Source organism: Leucoraja erinacea, chromosome 2 (assembly GCF_028641065.1).
Source record: "Leucoraja erinacea ecotype New England chromosome 2, Leri_hhj_1, whole genome shotgun sequence".
In the NCBI taxonomy this organism is placed as follows: domain Eukaryota; kingdom Metazoa; phylum Chordata; class Chondrichthyes; order Rajiformes; family Rajidae; genus Leucoraja; species Leucoraja erinaceus.
Window position 1 is genome coordinate 76306122 of NC_073378.1, and position 15379 is coordinate 76321500.

The following is a 15379-nucleotide window of genomic DNA, read 5'->3' on the forward strand; positions in this document are numbered from 1 at the left end:
TGTCTGTACGAGCAAAATTGTATATGAATATATTAATAGAGAATCTGAATTCCAATTATCTCAAAGGAATTTACCTTTGAGATAATTGACCTAAAGTTTAATCTTATCTCATTAATTCCCAGAGAACATGGTGTTGTAAACTGAATGTACAAGTGTTTAATTAAAAAAAAAAAAATTTTATAACATCTAATTGTTGGAAGCTGTATTTTTACAGAAAATTGTTACAGGCAAATAGATTGTGGGCCATTTGAAAGATAACATTCTTAGTTTAAATATTAGGGAATTAAGTCAATAGTTTCATGATTAGCTGCTGAAGTACATTCAAGCGTGCAGCTTTAGTGCGAGTCAACAAGCTCTTATCTCCAAGAAGATTATCGCAAAATAAATATCTCAAAATTATCACAGTGCAGATTTTGGCACAAGAATACATCTGGCAAACAATATCAGCGCACTTTAAAAGAAAATGTCATGAATAAAATTTGTCAGAAACAAACAATTTGTCTTACTTCCCCAAAATGCCAACACAGAAAAATAGACAGAAGCCTAGTTGAAAATCCATCTACTCCGAACATACATTTAATCAGGGAGTTAAGCCAATCATTCACAGACAGCTACTGAAGTACAACTCGGTGTAGAACTTTAATAACAAGTCAACAAGCTCTTTGTGCAGGTTATCACAAAGCAAAAATCACAAATAAAATGGTTCTCAAAAGCATTCTCTCACATTGGAATACATTAAAAATACTAATTCTTGCTCATGAAATTAGAAGTGGACTTTTATCCAGAAACAACACAGCCTAATTTTACATGCACAAGACTTTTATAGGAATACATTCAGTCGCATTACAAATTAATTTAAAGAGACTTTCCTATGTACAGGTACAGCATTAACAGCAATTTCACAAGCGCAGTGCAGAAAATTATCATACAATTTAGTGGGCTAGATAATGTATATAATTAAAATCACACTGCATTGGGATGGGGGGGCAATCTTTAGTTTAGTGCAAGGTTCCCAAATGCTTTAATGTTCATGAGCAGCAGAATAAGCTTATATTTGTACAAAGGCTTTGGTAAATGACTATCTACCATTAGAGGGATAGAAACTGAGACTTTGGTGAAGATGATGATTCGGGAAGATGGGGGAGAACGGTAAAAAAAACCCGTAAGGAACTGACTTACAAAAGTAAAGAAATGGGCTCCCAACCATTTCCCCAGGTAACAATGAGACATATCTAATACTGACACAGGCTTAAATCCTACAATTAAGAATATTAGTACCGATTGTCTTCACATGTACTGGAATTGAGTATAAAGGAAGCATTATGTACAGATTTACGTCAATGCATTTGTGGCGAACTCTGGCTCAAAATCCAGAGGCAAGTAATTACATTTATTATTATTATTATCTTTTAAGTGCACACTAACATTGGGCGATGAGACAATTCAAGTACAGGAGTAGGCCATTTGGCCATTCGAGCCAGCACCACCATTCAATATGATCATGACTGATCATCCAAAATCAGTACCCCGTTCTGGCTTTTTCCCCATATTGCTTGATTCCCTTTGCCCCAAGAGCTAAATCTAACTCGCTCTTTAAAACATCCAGTGAATTGGCCGCCACTGCCTTCTGTTGGTGCCTCTAAAAATAACCATGCTTTTAGTCAACAATAAAAGCAGTTTTCATACTCATGCAGGCAATTAAAATGTTTTTGCATTTGATAGACCTGCACTTCTTATCCTAGTTTTTCTACCTTATACTTTATATTCTAGCCAAGTCACTTAAGAAAAAGCTGTAAATTTAGTTTTTTTTAACATTAGGTCTGGTGGCAATAGACAATAGGTGCAGGAGTAGGCCATTCGGCCCTTCGAGCCAGCACCGCCATTCAATGTGATCATGGCTGATCATCCCCAATCAGTACCCCGTTCCTGACCTCTCCCCATATCCCCTGACTCCGCTATTTTTAAGAGCCCTATCTAGCTCTCTCTTGAAAGCATCCAGAGAACCTGCCTCCACCGCCCTCTGAGGCAGAGAACGGTGGTCTAGGTCTGGTGGCATATCAGTGCAAATGGAAACAGAATGTTGTGAAGGGACTATGAAAGATTGAGAGAGTGGATATAAAGCTGTCAGATTAGATCTATCAAATCTAGTTGCTAGATATCTTAATTTGAACATATAAAAATAAATCAGAGTATTTTCCAAATGCAGAGGAGATATGAATTGGAGAAGACTGTGGGGCTGTGTGTAGAATTTAGCAAAAACTTAAGGCCAGGGAGTTTTTAAAAGGGCTCATTTCAGGGAAGATGGATAAAAATTATGGTACAACAGTGTTAATGTTTTTGTTTAAACACATCTGGACTGCACCTGAAGGAGAACACAATGACCTTGGAGTGGGTGTAGTAGTCAAAATTATATGGGTTAAACTGAGGCAGCACTGAGTCAGCCTGAATTCATACACTTGGGAATTAGGCATTATTTAACAAAGTTGCACATCCATTTTTACAACCATTTTTTTTTGCAATTTCTGCTATTTAAATTGTTGCACAAAAGTGTAAGACAATTTTTTTTCCCCCCTAGTCACAACATTATTTACTTTCTGACAGCTATACAAAAATGTTTTAAGGGCCTTACCAACAAATCCTATAACCGTAAAGCTGTACAGATACATACTATAATTTTAAAAACCGAAAAGTTGGTATAATATCAAATTTGGGACAATGCAACAAACACAGGATTTCTGCTCAAATTTTAACTAAGAGTGACAGAAGTATGAACACACGTCAATCATGATTAACAATCTTAATTAAAGATGAAGTTGGCTCATTGCAATATATTTTTAAAATTAGTGACGTTACAATCTTACCAGGTTTGAAGGTGATCAAACACGATCTGTTGGTACATGTACCCTCCGGGAAAATCATGACCTATGATTAAGATCATGAAACAGTCAACTAAATCAATACTACAGTACTTATTTTTTTACTAGAAACATTTATATTTGAAAATATACTCACTAATTTATGAAATAGTGAATGCTAAAGATATGAGCATTTACATGTGTTCAAAATACTAAATTCACATTTTGGTGTGAGCAAAGCCACGCTGTCACAATGTTTTTGTCTTTGCAATGTGTGAGGAAAGATGGAACCACTATGGTAGCTAGGATAAAACTAGTATATGGGTGATTGTTGGTCGGTGTGAACTCTGTTTCCATGCTGTATCGCTAAACTAAACCAAGAATTGCTTCATCCACGTACTGGTCATTCCGTGAATCAAACATGGTCCACAACAGATTTAGTCTGCTATAACCAAAATCAGTTATAAAGAGCTCAGTTATTGCAAGGATTTACTGCATTCCGTCCACGGCATACTTTGACAGCCTTCCTTGCTGTCCGTAACTCCCCCAATTTTGTTATTGTCTGCAAAATTACTAATCAGCCTATCCACATTTACATCCAAATCATTTAAATATATCACAAAGAACAAAGGTCCCAGCACAGATCCCTGTAAAACTCCACTGGTCACAGACTTCCAGCCAGATTAACACCCTTTCATGACCATCTTGTCTTCTGTAAGTAAACCATTTCTGAATCCAAATGAGCAAGACACCTTGGATCCCATGCATCTTAATCGTCTGGATTAGCCTCGATGAGACGATTAAATGCCCGACTAAAATCCATGTGTACAACATCCACTGCCCTTACCTCATCAATCACCTTCCCAAACAAAAATCAAATTCGTAAAACATGACCTACCTCTCAACTTCCTACTAACAAAAATCTGCATATCTATTATTGAAGAAAATCTAAATCACCCATCCCTTTGTAATACAGATAAAAATATTTCTAACAATGGAGATGATAAAGGATAATCTATCGAGTTTCCAGAATTCTGTTTTCAAGAACAGCCCTGACCTGCATTTCAGTTTTACAAAACCCCTTTGTTTGTTTCTCATCCTCATTAACTAGACAGCTTCAAAAACACTGGAATCACCTGGGTAACCCTGGCCTTATCCGATCAATGATACTCCTTTTGCCCTCAGCATCCCATACCCCACCTTTACTGCAATTTAAAATTAACTTGTTTATCACTTTCTTATTTTTATAAAGAGCTTTGACCGGAAACAACAACTAACGTGCATTTCTGGTTTGCTTATTATTTAAATCACAGATAGACTTCAAAAAATGTTGGTATAAATTTGGACAAATAAAAAAAATACCTGGGGCCATCTGCCATTAGACAGAGCTCTCTGTTTTATTTCTTCTACTGTTTTTCGGCGCGAATGCTGGTCTGATCGAGACACCAAGACTGGCTGAATGTACTTTATCAAAGCTGGTAAAAAAATAATAATGTGGTTGAATTAGATAAAAGCATGAAGATCTTTTGTGAAAATAGACACCCTGTATAACTTCAAGTTATTTATTGTTTGAGGTAAACATAACCAGTGGTAATAAATCTATACATTACGTTCGACAAGAGTATACATTTTTTATAAAATAACTTATTTTGTAAACGAACATTTACTAACAATGCTGACATTTCGTACTTCTCTACCTTCTTGTACTTTATGCAATTTTCTGGGAAAGAGGTACAACAAATAGGACCCATCTGTGCCTGGTATTTTAATTACAAGACAAGACTGTTCTTCAAATTAATTTTCAAAAAGTGATTAGCTTAAATTTGTTTGATTTTGCATTGTAGCCAATCACCAATTATGAAATAAATGATTTCCCCCCTGCCTTGAATTTTTCAATGCTCTGATAGCATTGTCACATCGGCCAATGTGAATAGTTAAGCAAAATGGAACTTGTTTGTTTATATTTTCTTGTGGTCCATTCACATCAAATCAGAGTTTACATTTTCCAATTTTATGAATGGTAGAGGGAAGATAAATCACTATATGACACGAGAACAGAATGTTTCTCTAAACTGTGGGGAAATAAATTTGCCATATTCCATTCGTCGTCAGGATCGAACCAAAGTCTCTAACGCTATAAGGTAGCATCTCTATCACCACACCACTATGCTGCCCCACTTGTACAAACTAATGGAGAGTATTCTATCAAACTATGATTCGTAGCTGGTTGATTGCAAAAATAACTTGGGATGTCAAAAGGTAAACCATTCATCACAGGATAGATGGTAGAGGAGTACATTGCTGCTTCTTTTTCTTTTCAAATCTTTTTATTTATTTTTTCCAAAAAACAAAAACAAAACATAAAAAAGAGCAAAAAGAATAATGATAAACATAACAATTATATTGATACATAGGGATCAGGATTACATTAATAACAGGTATAACCTAATATGACCAGTGTCAAAATACACAATGAATATAGACCTCCCGGTCTCTATGTAAATATAGTTAAATCTTTAAAAGAAAACTTGTAAATGTAGGGAAAAAAAAAGTTAAAAAAATAAAAAGAAAAAGAACAAAACCCCCCTAAACTAAAGAAAAAAAAGAAAGGAAAATAAATAAATAAAAAAAATAAGATGAATAAAAAGAAAGCGATGCAAAACAGAATCTAAACTGCGAATTTCAACAATTTAAGTCTGCTTGTCGTCGTCCGTTCCACCATATAGTTTTTATAGTTTTTATAACGGTTAAAGAGGGAGCAATTTATGTTGTATGAAAATGTTGAATACATTTTTCCCAAGTCTTATCAAATTTAACCAAGGGTTCAACAATGTCACTCCTGATTTTTTCTAAATTTAAACATGATATCGTTTCAGAGTACCACTGGAGTGTGGTCGGAGGGTTGGAGTCTTTCCATTTAAATAAAATAGATCTTCTGGCGATTAATGTGGTAAAAGCAATCAACCGATGGGCGGAGCGGGACAAATGAATAAAATCTAACATTGGTAGCCCAAAAATTGCAGTAAAAGGATGAGGTTGTAAATCAATACCTAAGACTACAGAAATAGTATCAACAATTTATTTCCAATATTTTTCCAAAAGTGGGCAGGACCAAAACATATGGGTCAGTGAGGCCACTTCAGAGTTACATCTGTCACAGGTAGGATTTATATGACTATAAAAACAGGCCAACTTATTTTTTGACATATGAACTCTGTGAACCACCTTGAATTGTATCAGAGCGTGTCGTGCACACATTGAAGAGGTATTGACTAATTGAAGAATCCTCTCCCATTTCTCTATAGATAAAGAAATTTGGAGTTCTCTTTCCCAGTCATTCTTAATTTTATCAAATATATCTATTTGTAATTTCAAAATCAACTCAGAAATAGTCGTTATTAATCTTTTCTGATAAGGGTTCAAATGTAATTTTTTTTCCAAATTTTCGGATTGATGTGGTAGCGGAAAAACGGGTAGAGTAGCCTTCAAAAAATGTCTTATTTGTGAATATCTAAAAAAGTGTGAATTAGGTAAATTATATTTATTGGAGAGTTGTTCGAAAGACATAAAACAACCCTCCAAAACAAATCACGAAAAGCTACTATTCCCTTCCTCTTCCATAACAAAAATACTTGATCAGTACTAGAAGGTTGGAAGAGAAAATTGGATAAGATAGGACTCGATAAGATAAAATCATTTAGTCCAAAAAACATACGAAATTGAAACCATATTCGGAACGTATGTCTTATTATTGTGTTAGTCGTATATTTATTCAATCTCGTAATTGTAAAAGGCAACGAGGCCCCTAGAATAGCAGCCAATGATAGCCCTTGTAAGGAATCACATTCAAGGTTTATCCATCCTGGGCATTGGGTATCTTCTAAATCTTTTGTCCAAAATGTTAGATAACGAACATGGCAATACTAAACCACCATCTTTTTTGGATTTCTGTAAGTATTTTTTACTTAGTCTGGAATTTTTATTCTGCCATATATATGAACAAATTTTGGAATCTATAATATCAAAGAAAGATTTGACAATAAAAGTTGGTATTGTCTGAAATAAATACAGAAATTTAGGTAAAATGAACATTTTAATAGCATTGATTAGGCCAATTAAGGATAAGGACATTGATGACCATTTAGTAAACTGATGTTTAATATGGTCAATTAAAGGCATAAAATTAGCTTTAAATAAATCGTTGTGTTTCTTAGTGATCTTAATACATAGATTAGTAAAACTTCCGGTAGTCAATCTAAGTGGAAACTGTCCATAATTCGAAACAAGATTATTTAATGGAAAAAGCTCACTCTTAGTCAAGTCAAGTCACATTTATTTATATAGCACATTTTAAAAAACAACTCTCGGTGGCCAAAGTGCTTTACATTTGTTATAAGAATAGTATAAACAAACAAACTACATACATATATACAAATAGCCCTCGCTCAGAGGACGTCAGGAGAGGCTTGGGAGAACAGATACGTTTTTACTCAAGACTTAAAGGAGTCGATGGAGGGGGCAGTTCTGATGGGGAGGGGGATGCTGTTCCACAGTCTCGGAGCTGCAACCGCAAAGGCGCGGTCACCCCTGAGCTTATGCCTAGACCGCGATTCAGCAACCTCAAGTCACCTGGAGGCGGTGTAGTGGGTGAGAAGACTTTTAATGTAGGTGGGTGCAAGTCCATTGAGGGCTTTGTAGACAAAGACAAAGTCTTGAAATTTATTCGGAACTGCACAGGGAGCCAGTGGAGAGGCCAGGATCGGGGTGATGTGGTCCATTTTTTGGGTGCCCGTCAGGAGTCTCACTGCGGCGTTTTGGACCAGTTGCAGGCGGGACAGAGAAGATTGGCTGATGCCAATGTAAAGGGAGTTGCAGTAATCTAGGCGGGAGGAGATAAACGTATGGATGATCTTTTCGAGGTCATCAAACTGGAGGAATTGTTTTATTTTAGCTATCATCCGAAGTTGAAAGAAGCTAGCTTATACCACGGCATTGACTTGTTTGTCAAATTTCAGTGTTGAGTCAAATATCACGCCAAGGTTTTTGACATGAGATTTGAGTAGTGGGCTAAGGCTTCCAAGGCTGCCTGCTATCATTTTGATTGAGTTCGGGGCCGAGAAGGATGACCTCAGACTTACTCTCGTTTAGTTGGAGGAAGTTCTGGGCCATCCAGCACTTTATATCCTCGAGGCAGCGGGTAAGAATCAGATTTGATTGGTTTTTGGGCTTCAGGGGGAGATAGAGTTGTGTATCGTCTGCGTAGCAATGGAAGGAAATGCCGTGCCTTTCAATGACTTGGCCTAAAGGGAGTATATACAGGGAGAAGAGAATGCGGCCAAGGATGGAACCTTGTGGAACTCCACAGCAGAGACTAGCTGGGGAGGAGAAAGAGTTTCCTATGTTGGTAGAGAAACTCTTACCTTTGAGGTAGGATATGAACCAGCTCAGGGCAGTGCCATCAATACCAACCCCGTACTGGAGACGAATTAGGATGGTGTGGTCGACAGTGTCAAATGCTGCGCTGAGGTCAAGAGGAGCAGGATTGCACAGTCGCCAGAGTCAACGGTGAACAGCAAGTCATTATGTACCTTCAACAAGGCAGACTCTGTGCTGTGGTGGGCCCTGAAACCTGATTGGAAAGTTTCCAAGATAGTATTTTAGTGAAGGTTAGGCATGACTTAAAATTACCTTTTCAAGGGCTTTTGAGAGGAAAGGCAGTTTAGAAATGTAACTGTAGTTGCTTGGCAAGGTGGGGTCGAGGTTAGGTTTTTTCAGGAGTGGCTGGACCTCCGCATGCTTGAAGCAGGTAGGTACAGTGCCAGTGGTCAGAGAACTGTTGAAGATGGCGAGGATACTGGGACCTGCTATTGTAATGACGTCCTTTAGGAGGGCAGAGGGGACAGTGTCGAGGGGGCAGGTAGTAGGTTTCATGGTGGTGATCAGTTTTACAAGGGAGGGTAGAGTAACGGGTTGGAAACAATCTAATTTTGAAATTTTGAAGAACAGACCAATGAGACAGCCAGGTCACGGGTGGGAGGGAAAATATTTGTTCTTATGTTCTTTACCTTGGTGGTGAAAAATGTAGTAAATTCCTCGCACTTAGCAGGGGACCCAGTTAAGCTGGTGCTGGGGGGCAGGACAAATGATGGAGGTGATGGTGCTAAAAAGGACCTTGGAGTTATGAGCGTTTTACCACACTCTTACTAAGATTTCATTTATAACCAGAAAAACTACTAAATTGATTAAGTAATGCTACTATTGCCAGGATAGATTTCTCAGGGTTAGAAATGAATAATAACAGATCATCTGCATAAAGAGATAGCTTATGTCTTATTCTCGCGGACAATACCAAAAAATATTAAGGGATTCCCTAATAGCCGTGGCTAAAGGTTCCAAAGCAATATCAAATCGTAAAGGACTTAAGGGACAGCCCTGTCTAGTACCTCAAAAGAGCCTGAAAAAAGGGGATCTCTGATTATTAGTAAATACAGAAGCCTGAGGTATATGATATATCAGCTTGATCCAAGACATAAATTTAGGACCAATCTTAAATTTTTCAAGTTCTTTAAATAAGTATTCCCATTCTACTATATCAAACGCCTTCTCGGCATCAAGTGAGATGACACATTCTGGGGTTTTATTTGACGCTGTATATACAATATTCATTGATCTCCTAACGTTAAAGTATGAGTAACGATTTTTAATAAAACCTGTCTGATCTTCAGAGATAATTTGCGGTAAAATATTTTCCAATCTCATAGCTAATATTTTGGAATATTGCTGCTTTTAATGGTCCAAAACACCTCATGGGTGCTCAATTTTGCACTCTCACAGTCGTTGTGTGATTGTCCCATTTAGTACAATTGCAGCGACACACAACCGATGGTGTCCTCCATACAAACACGATTATGCAGTGGTTACTTTTACAAATGGACAGAAGCATCTGCACAGATAGATGAAGGGATCTCAGGGGTCCCGATCAGAAACTTCTCCTATCTATTTTCTCCAGTGATGCTGCTTCATTCGCTGAGATACTTGAGCATTTTGTGTCCATCTTTTGGTATAAACCAGCATCTGCAGTTCCTTGTTATTATATTAGATGAAAGCAAAGTCTTGTAGCTTTATCCCTTGCTCACACACTTGAAGTTGCTGACCCATTCTGGCAGACAAGTCCTTCCTGACTCTGCTGGTTGTCAGTGGCATTTCTATCAATCCATTCTTCATGATGTACAATGAATTTCCCCAACCGGAGTGCATTCTCTGCCCTCGCTACTTTTAATGTTTCTTCCAAATGTTATTCAAAATGGAGAATTGCTTCAACTGAAGTAGGATGATGAGTGTAATCAAGAAGGTTTCCTTGCTCTTACCACTTCATGGTACAGCATCTGGAGTCATCGTTTAGGACTTCCAGATTCTCCAACACTGCACAGCCTTCACTGTTGTGTATGTCCTGCCTGGCAGGCAGGATGCACAATATGATTGTGATGAAGAAGTCAGCTACATTGCATCTGAAGGGTGATTATTCAAATGCAACCATGTTAGGCTGCTCTTTAATTAATTTCTGGACAACCCCTCAAATTTAGACATTAGTACCCTAATGTTCATTTTGCACGCTTACAGGGCTAGGAATAATTTGTCAGAATTGTGTGCCCAGCTCGATGCCAGGGAGCAACAACCCTACAATTGACGGGTTTACGATACGATAAAACGTTTGCTAGCCTATTAGTAAAAGCGGTGCTGTTTCTCTCCTTAAGGACATTTTTATGACAATGAGGTTGTTTTATAATCATCATGACGAAGACAAGTTGTTTTCCTCCATCCCTTCTCCCTATATTCCATATGAGGAAATTAGTTTGAATTCAACAACTACCAGAGGAGAATTATGAACTTGGGTAAGAAAGAACTGCAGATGCTGGTTTAAATCAAAGGTAGACACAAAATGCTGGAGTAACTCAGCGGATGGGGCAGCATCTCTGGAGAAGAAATGGGTGATGCTTCGGGTCGAGACCCTTCTTCAGACTGATGTCAGGGGAGGGGGCAGGCCAAAGATAGAATGTAGTCTGAGACAGTAAGACTAGTGGGAGAACTGGGAAGGGGAAGGGGATGGAAAGAGAAAGCAAGGGCTATCTGAAGTTAGAGAAGTCAATGTTCATACTGCTGGTGTAAACTACCCAAGCGAAATATGAGGTGCTGTTCCTTCAATTTGCGCTGGGCCTCACTCTTGATAATGGAGGAGGCCCAGGACAGAAAGGTCAGATTGGGAATGGGAGGGGGAGTTGAAGTGCTGAGCCACCGGGAGATCAGGTAGGTTAAGACGGACTGAGCGGAGGTGTTCAGCGAAACGATCACCGAGCCCGAGCTTGGTCTCGCCGATGTAGAGGTTTTCCAAACTGATGGTTGACTAACAGGGCAGTACCTGTTTCCTTCCTTTCACAGATAATAGATAATAGACAATAAACAATAGGTGCAGGAGTAGGTCATTTGGCTCTTCGAGCCAACACCACCATTCAATGTGATCATGGCTGATCATCCCAAATCAGTACCCCGTTCCTGCCTTCTCCCCATATCCCCTGATGCTATTTTTAAGAGCCCTATCTAGCTCTCTCTTGAAAGCATCCAGGGAACCTGCCTCCACTGCCCTCTGAGGCAGAGAATTCCACAGACTCACCACTTTCTGTAAGAAAAAGTGTTTCCTCGTCTCCGTTCTAAATGGCTTACTCCTTATGCTTAAACTGTGGCCCCTGGTTCTGGACTCCCCCAACATCGGGAACACGTTGGGCGTGATAGTGGGATACAATTGCTACCTTCTGCAGGAACCATTCCAGAATGGTTTGGAAGGTTTGGGATGGATTTCTGGAATTTTGAAGAGAAGATGTTGGAAAATGATAACACGTGCAATCTTTTATTTGAGATCCAACTTTCAGAACGAGAATGAGTTCAGAGTAAACAGTCTCTCCAACTTCTGTAGGACATCTTTTAAAGGAAAGCTCAACACTAATCTCATCCAGTTTCTCATTCTTTTTTAGAAGCTACTTTTGTGAAGACAAGGTGTTAGTTTAATTTCTCTGCCTCTTCCTTATTGCAGCTTATAAGTTCTCCTGTTAGTAACCGATTCAGTTATGCATTAAATATTCTCCCTTTTCTTATCCAAAAGGATCCCTTATATTCCCTTTATATTTTTCACCAGTTTGCTCATTCTATTTTCCTAATAAAAACTTTTTGGGACCTCTTTTGCTGAATTCTGACACGATCCCAATGTTCAGGTCTACTACTGTTTATGGCAACTTTATAAGCCTCTTTCTTGGAATCAATACTATATTTAATGTTGTCAGCTATGGACAGACCAGTTTATCCGTTCAGTTATTACGCTTTGAAGGAACCCAAAATAATAGTAATGGGTCAGGCAGCATCTGTGGATGAAAAGGGGCATACAACGTTTTGGGTCAAGACACTTCTTCGGACTTATAGAATGATTCCTGGAATAAGGGACATCAGTTACAAGGCTGGAACTATTTTTTTTTAAACTGGAGGCTTTGGTTTAAAGTTATAGTTAGTGATAAGATGTCTCGACAAAGTGGATAGTGCAAGACTTTTCCCACTGATGGAGGGTTGAGGATATGATTGGAATTTGTAATGTTCTGCCTACAGATATGGAGGAGGTAGACTTCAGCAGAGGGCTACAAGAGGGTATCGGATTTTTGTCCAGGTTTCCCATTTTTTTAAGAAACAGGATGTATTGCTGGATCTAGTAAACCTAAGGGGAAACATTTTCCATACAGAGGATAGTGGAAGAAGCTACCAGATTAAATTGTTGAGGCAGGTACATTAACAACATTTGAAAAGATATTCAACAAGGAACTTGGACAGGAAGGAATATGGGCCAAAAGCAGTCAAATGAGACTACCTTAGAATGCTCATCCTGGTTGGCCCCAAGAGTCCATTTCCATCCTGTATGACTGAGTCCACCAACAAAGAAAATATGCCATTGTAAATAAAAGGTCAATGTTACTACAGCTTTGGGACAACATTTCACCTAATGTCTCCGTACCTGCACGCCTAGATTCCTCTGCTCTCTGACATTCAACAGGGTCCTGCCATTCATTGTGAAGGTCCTGTCCCAGTTAGACTTTCCAAAATGCTCTTACCTGCATTAAACTCCATTAACCATTGCTCAGCCCCCCTAGCCCAACTGATCAAGATTCTGCTGTGAATTTTGATAACCATCTTCACTACCTACAAAACCACTCACTTTAGTGTCAGCTACAAACTTGATAATCATGCCTTGATCATTCTCATGCAAATCACTGATATAAACCACAACCGGCAATTGCCCAGCATTGATCCCATACGAACAGTCCTCCAGACCAAAATACAACCTTCCATCATCATTCTCCGCTTCCATCCACAAAGCCAAATTTTCTATCAGTCGTCCAGCTCTACCTGGATCCCATGCGATTTAACCTGCCAGAGCACTCAACCATGCAGAACCTTATTAAATGCGTTGCTGATATCCATATAGACAACATTCACGGCTTTGCCCTCACCAACCATTGCAAAACCATTCTGACTATCCCAAAAAAGCCCTTCCATCCAAATGCATATACATTTGAAATCACATCACTGTTTCAGAATGGATTCTTGGAAGTGTTGTAGAGCAGAGGAATCTACGAGTGCAGGTACATAGTTCCTTGAAAGTGGCATCACAGTAAATAGGGCGGTCAAGGCAGAATTTGGCACATGATCTTCATCAGAGTATTCAGTATAGAAGTTATGATGTTATGTAATAGTTGTTGAGGCCACATTTGGAGTATTGTTTTCAGCTCTGCTCACCCTGTTATACAAAATATGTTGTTAAGTTAACAAAGGGACAGAGAAGATACCAATTTTGTCCTCCTGATTTCCTTTTTAAGTATACTCTTCTCAGGAAACACCTGATCCCAGCTTCCTATACCTATCCCGTGCCTCCTCCTTTTTGCTGACCAGAGGCTCAATGTCTCTCAATGTCTCAACCTTACTCCCACCTGCCTTTCCCTTCACTCTAGCAGGAATGTGCAAGCCCTGAACTCATGTCATCACGATTTTGAAAGCATCCCACTTTCTGGATGCTCCTTTGCCCAAAAACTACTACAATCAACTTGAGCAAATTCTTGTGTAGTACCAAAGTTGGCCTTGTCCCAATTCTGAATTTTAAAATCCAAAAATCCAACCTTTCCCCCTGCACCAACTCCTCAGCCATGCATTCATCTGTCCCATTTTCCAGTACGTACCCTCATAGCACATGACATCAGGGGTAATACGGGGATCACTATTCTGTATGTCCTGCTTTTTAATCTTTTGCTCAATTACTTACGTACATCCCTTTTCCTCCTATCTTATTTGTGCCTCAGAGCCAGGCTCCGTCACAGAGCCGACTGTTATTGGTGTTCACCCCTGATGGGTCATCCCTCCCCCCTCCGTACCGAAAATAATTTGGTATTTTGAAGGGGAATGGCCACAGGGGTCACATGCACCCTATCTATGCCCTTTCATTGTCACTCTCTTCCTGTACTTTAGACGTGACCAGCTCGCTATGACTGCCATCTACAAAGCTCTCATTCAGCTGGATTATCCAGAGGTCTTCCCACTGCAGCCGCCTAAAACGGTATTTAAGGAATTGCACCTGGACACACTTCCCACAGGTGTAGCCCTCAGGGACACCTGCAGTTTCCCTGCCTTCTGCAGGAGGAACATTGCTCTGTTCTACCAGCCATCATTACTGCACTAAAACCAAGAGGGGGGAGGGGGGGGGGAGGGAAGCACAACAATCACATACAAAAAGTGTACTGTACCATCTTTCTCTTTCGCCTCAGTCTCTTGAATCAAAGCCTCACAATCATCCGCAACACAGCATGTCTCAATAGAGCCTCTCCCCCAAAAGGCCACACCGCTACATCTTAACTTCTTTTTAATGGTTGCTCAATTATTACATTTTGATCACTCAACCAATCCAATTGCTGTCTTTTGAAATCATCTGCTACTGCTCTGACAAGGAAATACACAGACTCAACCAATCCAACAGCTGCGTTTTGAAATCTCCCGCGAATGTCCCAACACAGAAATGGAGTCTTGGCACTGAAATAGACGGAGGCTAATTATCACAAGCTCAAACTTTTCTCAAGCTTCTCAACACTAACATCAAGCAATGACATCCACAGTCAAGAATTAACCATCACCTATCCATGACATTAAATGGCATTACTATTATTGCACCCCTGTCAACATCCTGAGGATTTCCACTGACCTGAAACTCAACCAGACTACTCACAGATCATGTCTATTAGAGTTGGTCAGGACTAGGTATTCTTTCATATATGGCTCATCTTCAACTCCTAAAAGCCTATTCACCACCTGCAAAAAAGATCATGTTCTATTGGCATAATCACTGTCTGAATAAAGGCAGCTCTGAAACCACATACAGCTTGACACTATTCCAAGTTAAGTAATTTACTTTGGCAACTGTTCAGCCACTAATATAAACACTCACT

The 15379-nt window shown here is 39.2% G+C and overlaps 1 protein-coding gene across 2 annotated transcripts in view; it reads right to left on the minus strand.

The window, feature by feature from the left end:
- Nucleotides 1–15379, minus strand: part of lpcat1 (lysophosphatidylcholine acyltransferase 1) — a 108565-nt gene that overhangs the window by 41563 nt on the left and 51623 nt on the right. For both annotated transcript variants that reach the window (XM_055658955.1, XM_055658948.1), the window contains exons 4-5: nucleotides 4218–4330; nucleotides 2862–2922 (exon numbers count right to left, since the gene is read on the minus strand). In XM_055658955.1, coding sequence (XP_055514930.1) covers nucleotides 2862–2922; nucleotides 4218–4330 — 174 coding nt within the window. The remainder of the gene's footprint in view (nucleotides 1–2861; nucleotides 2923–4217; nucleotides 4331–15379) is intronic.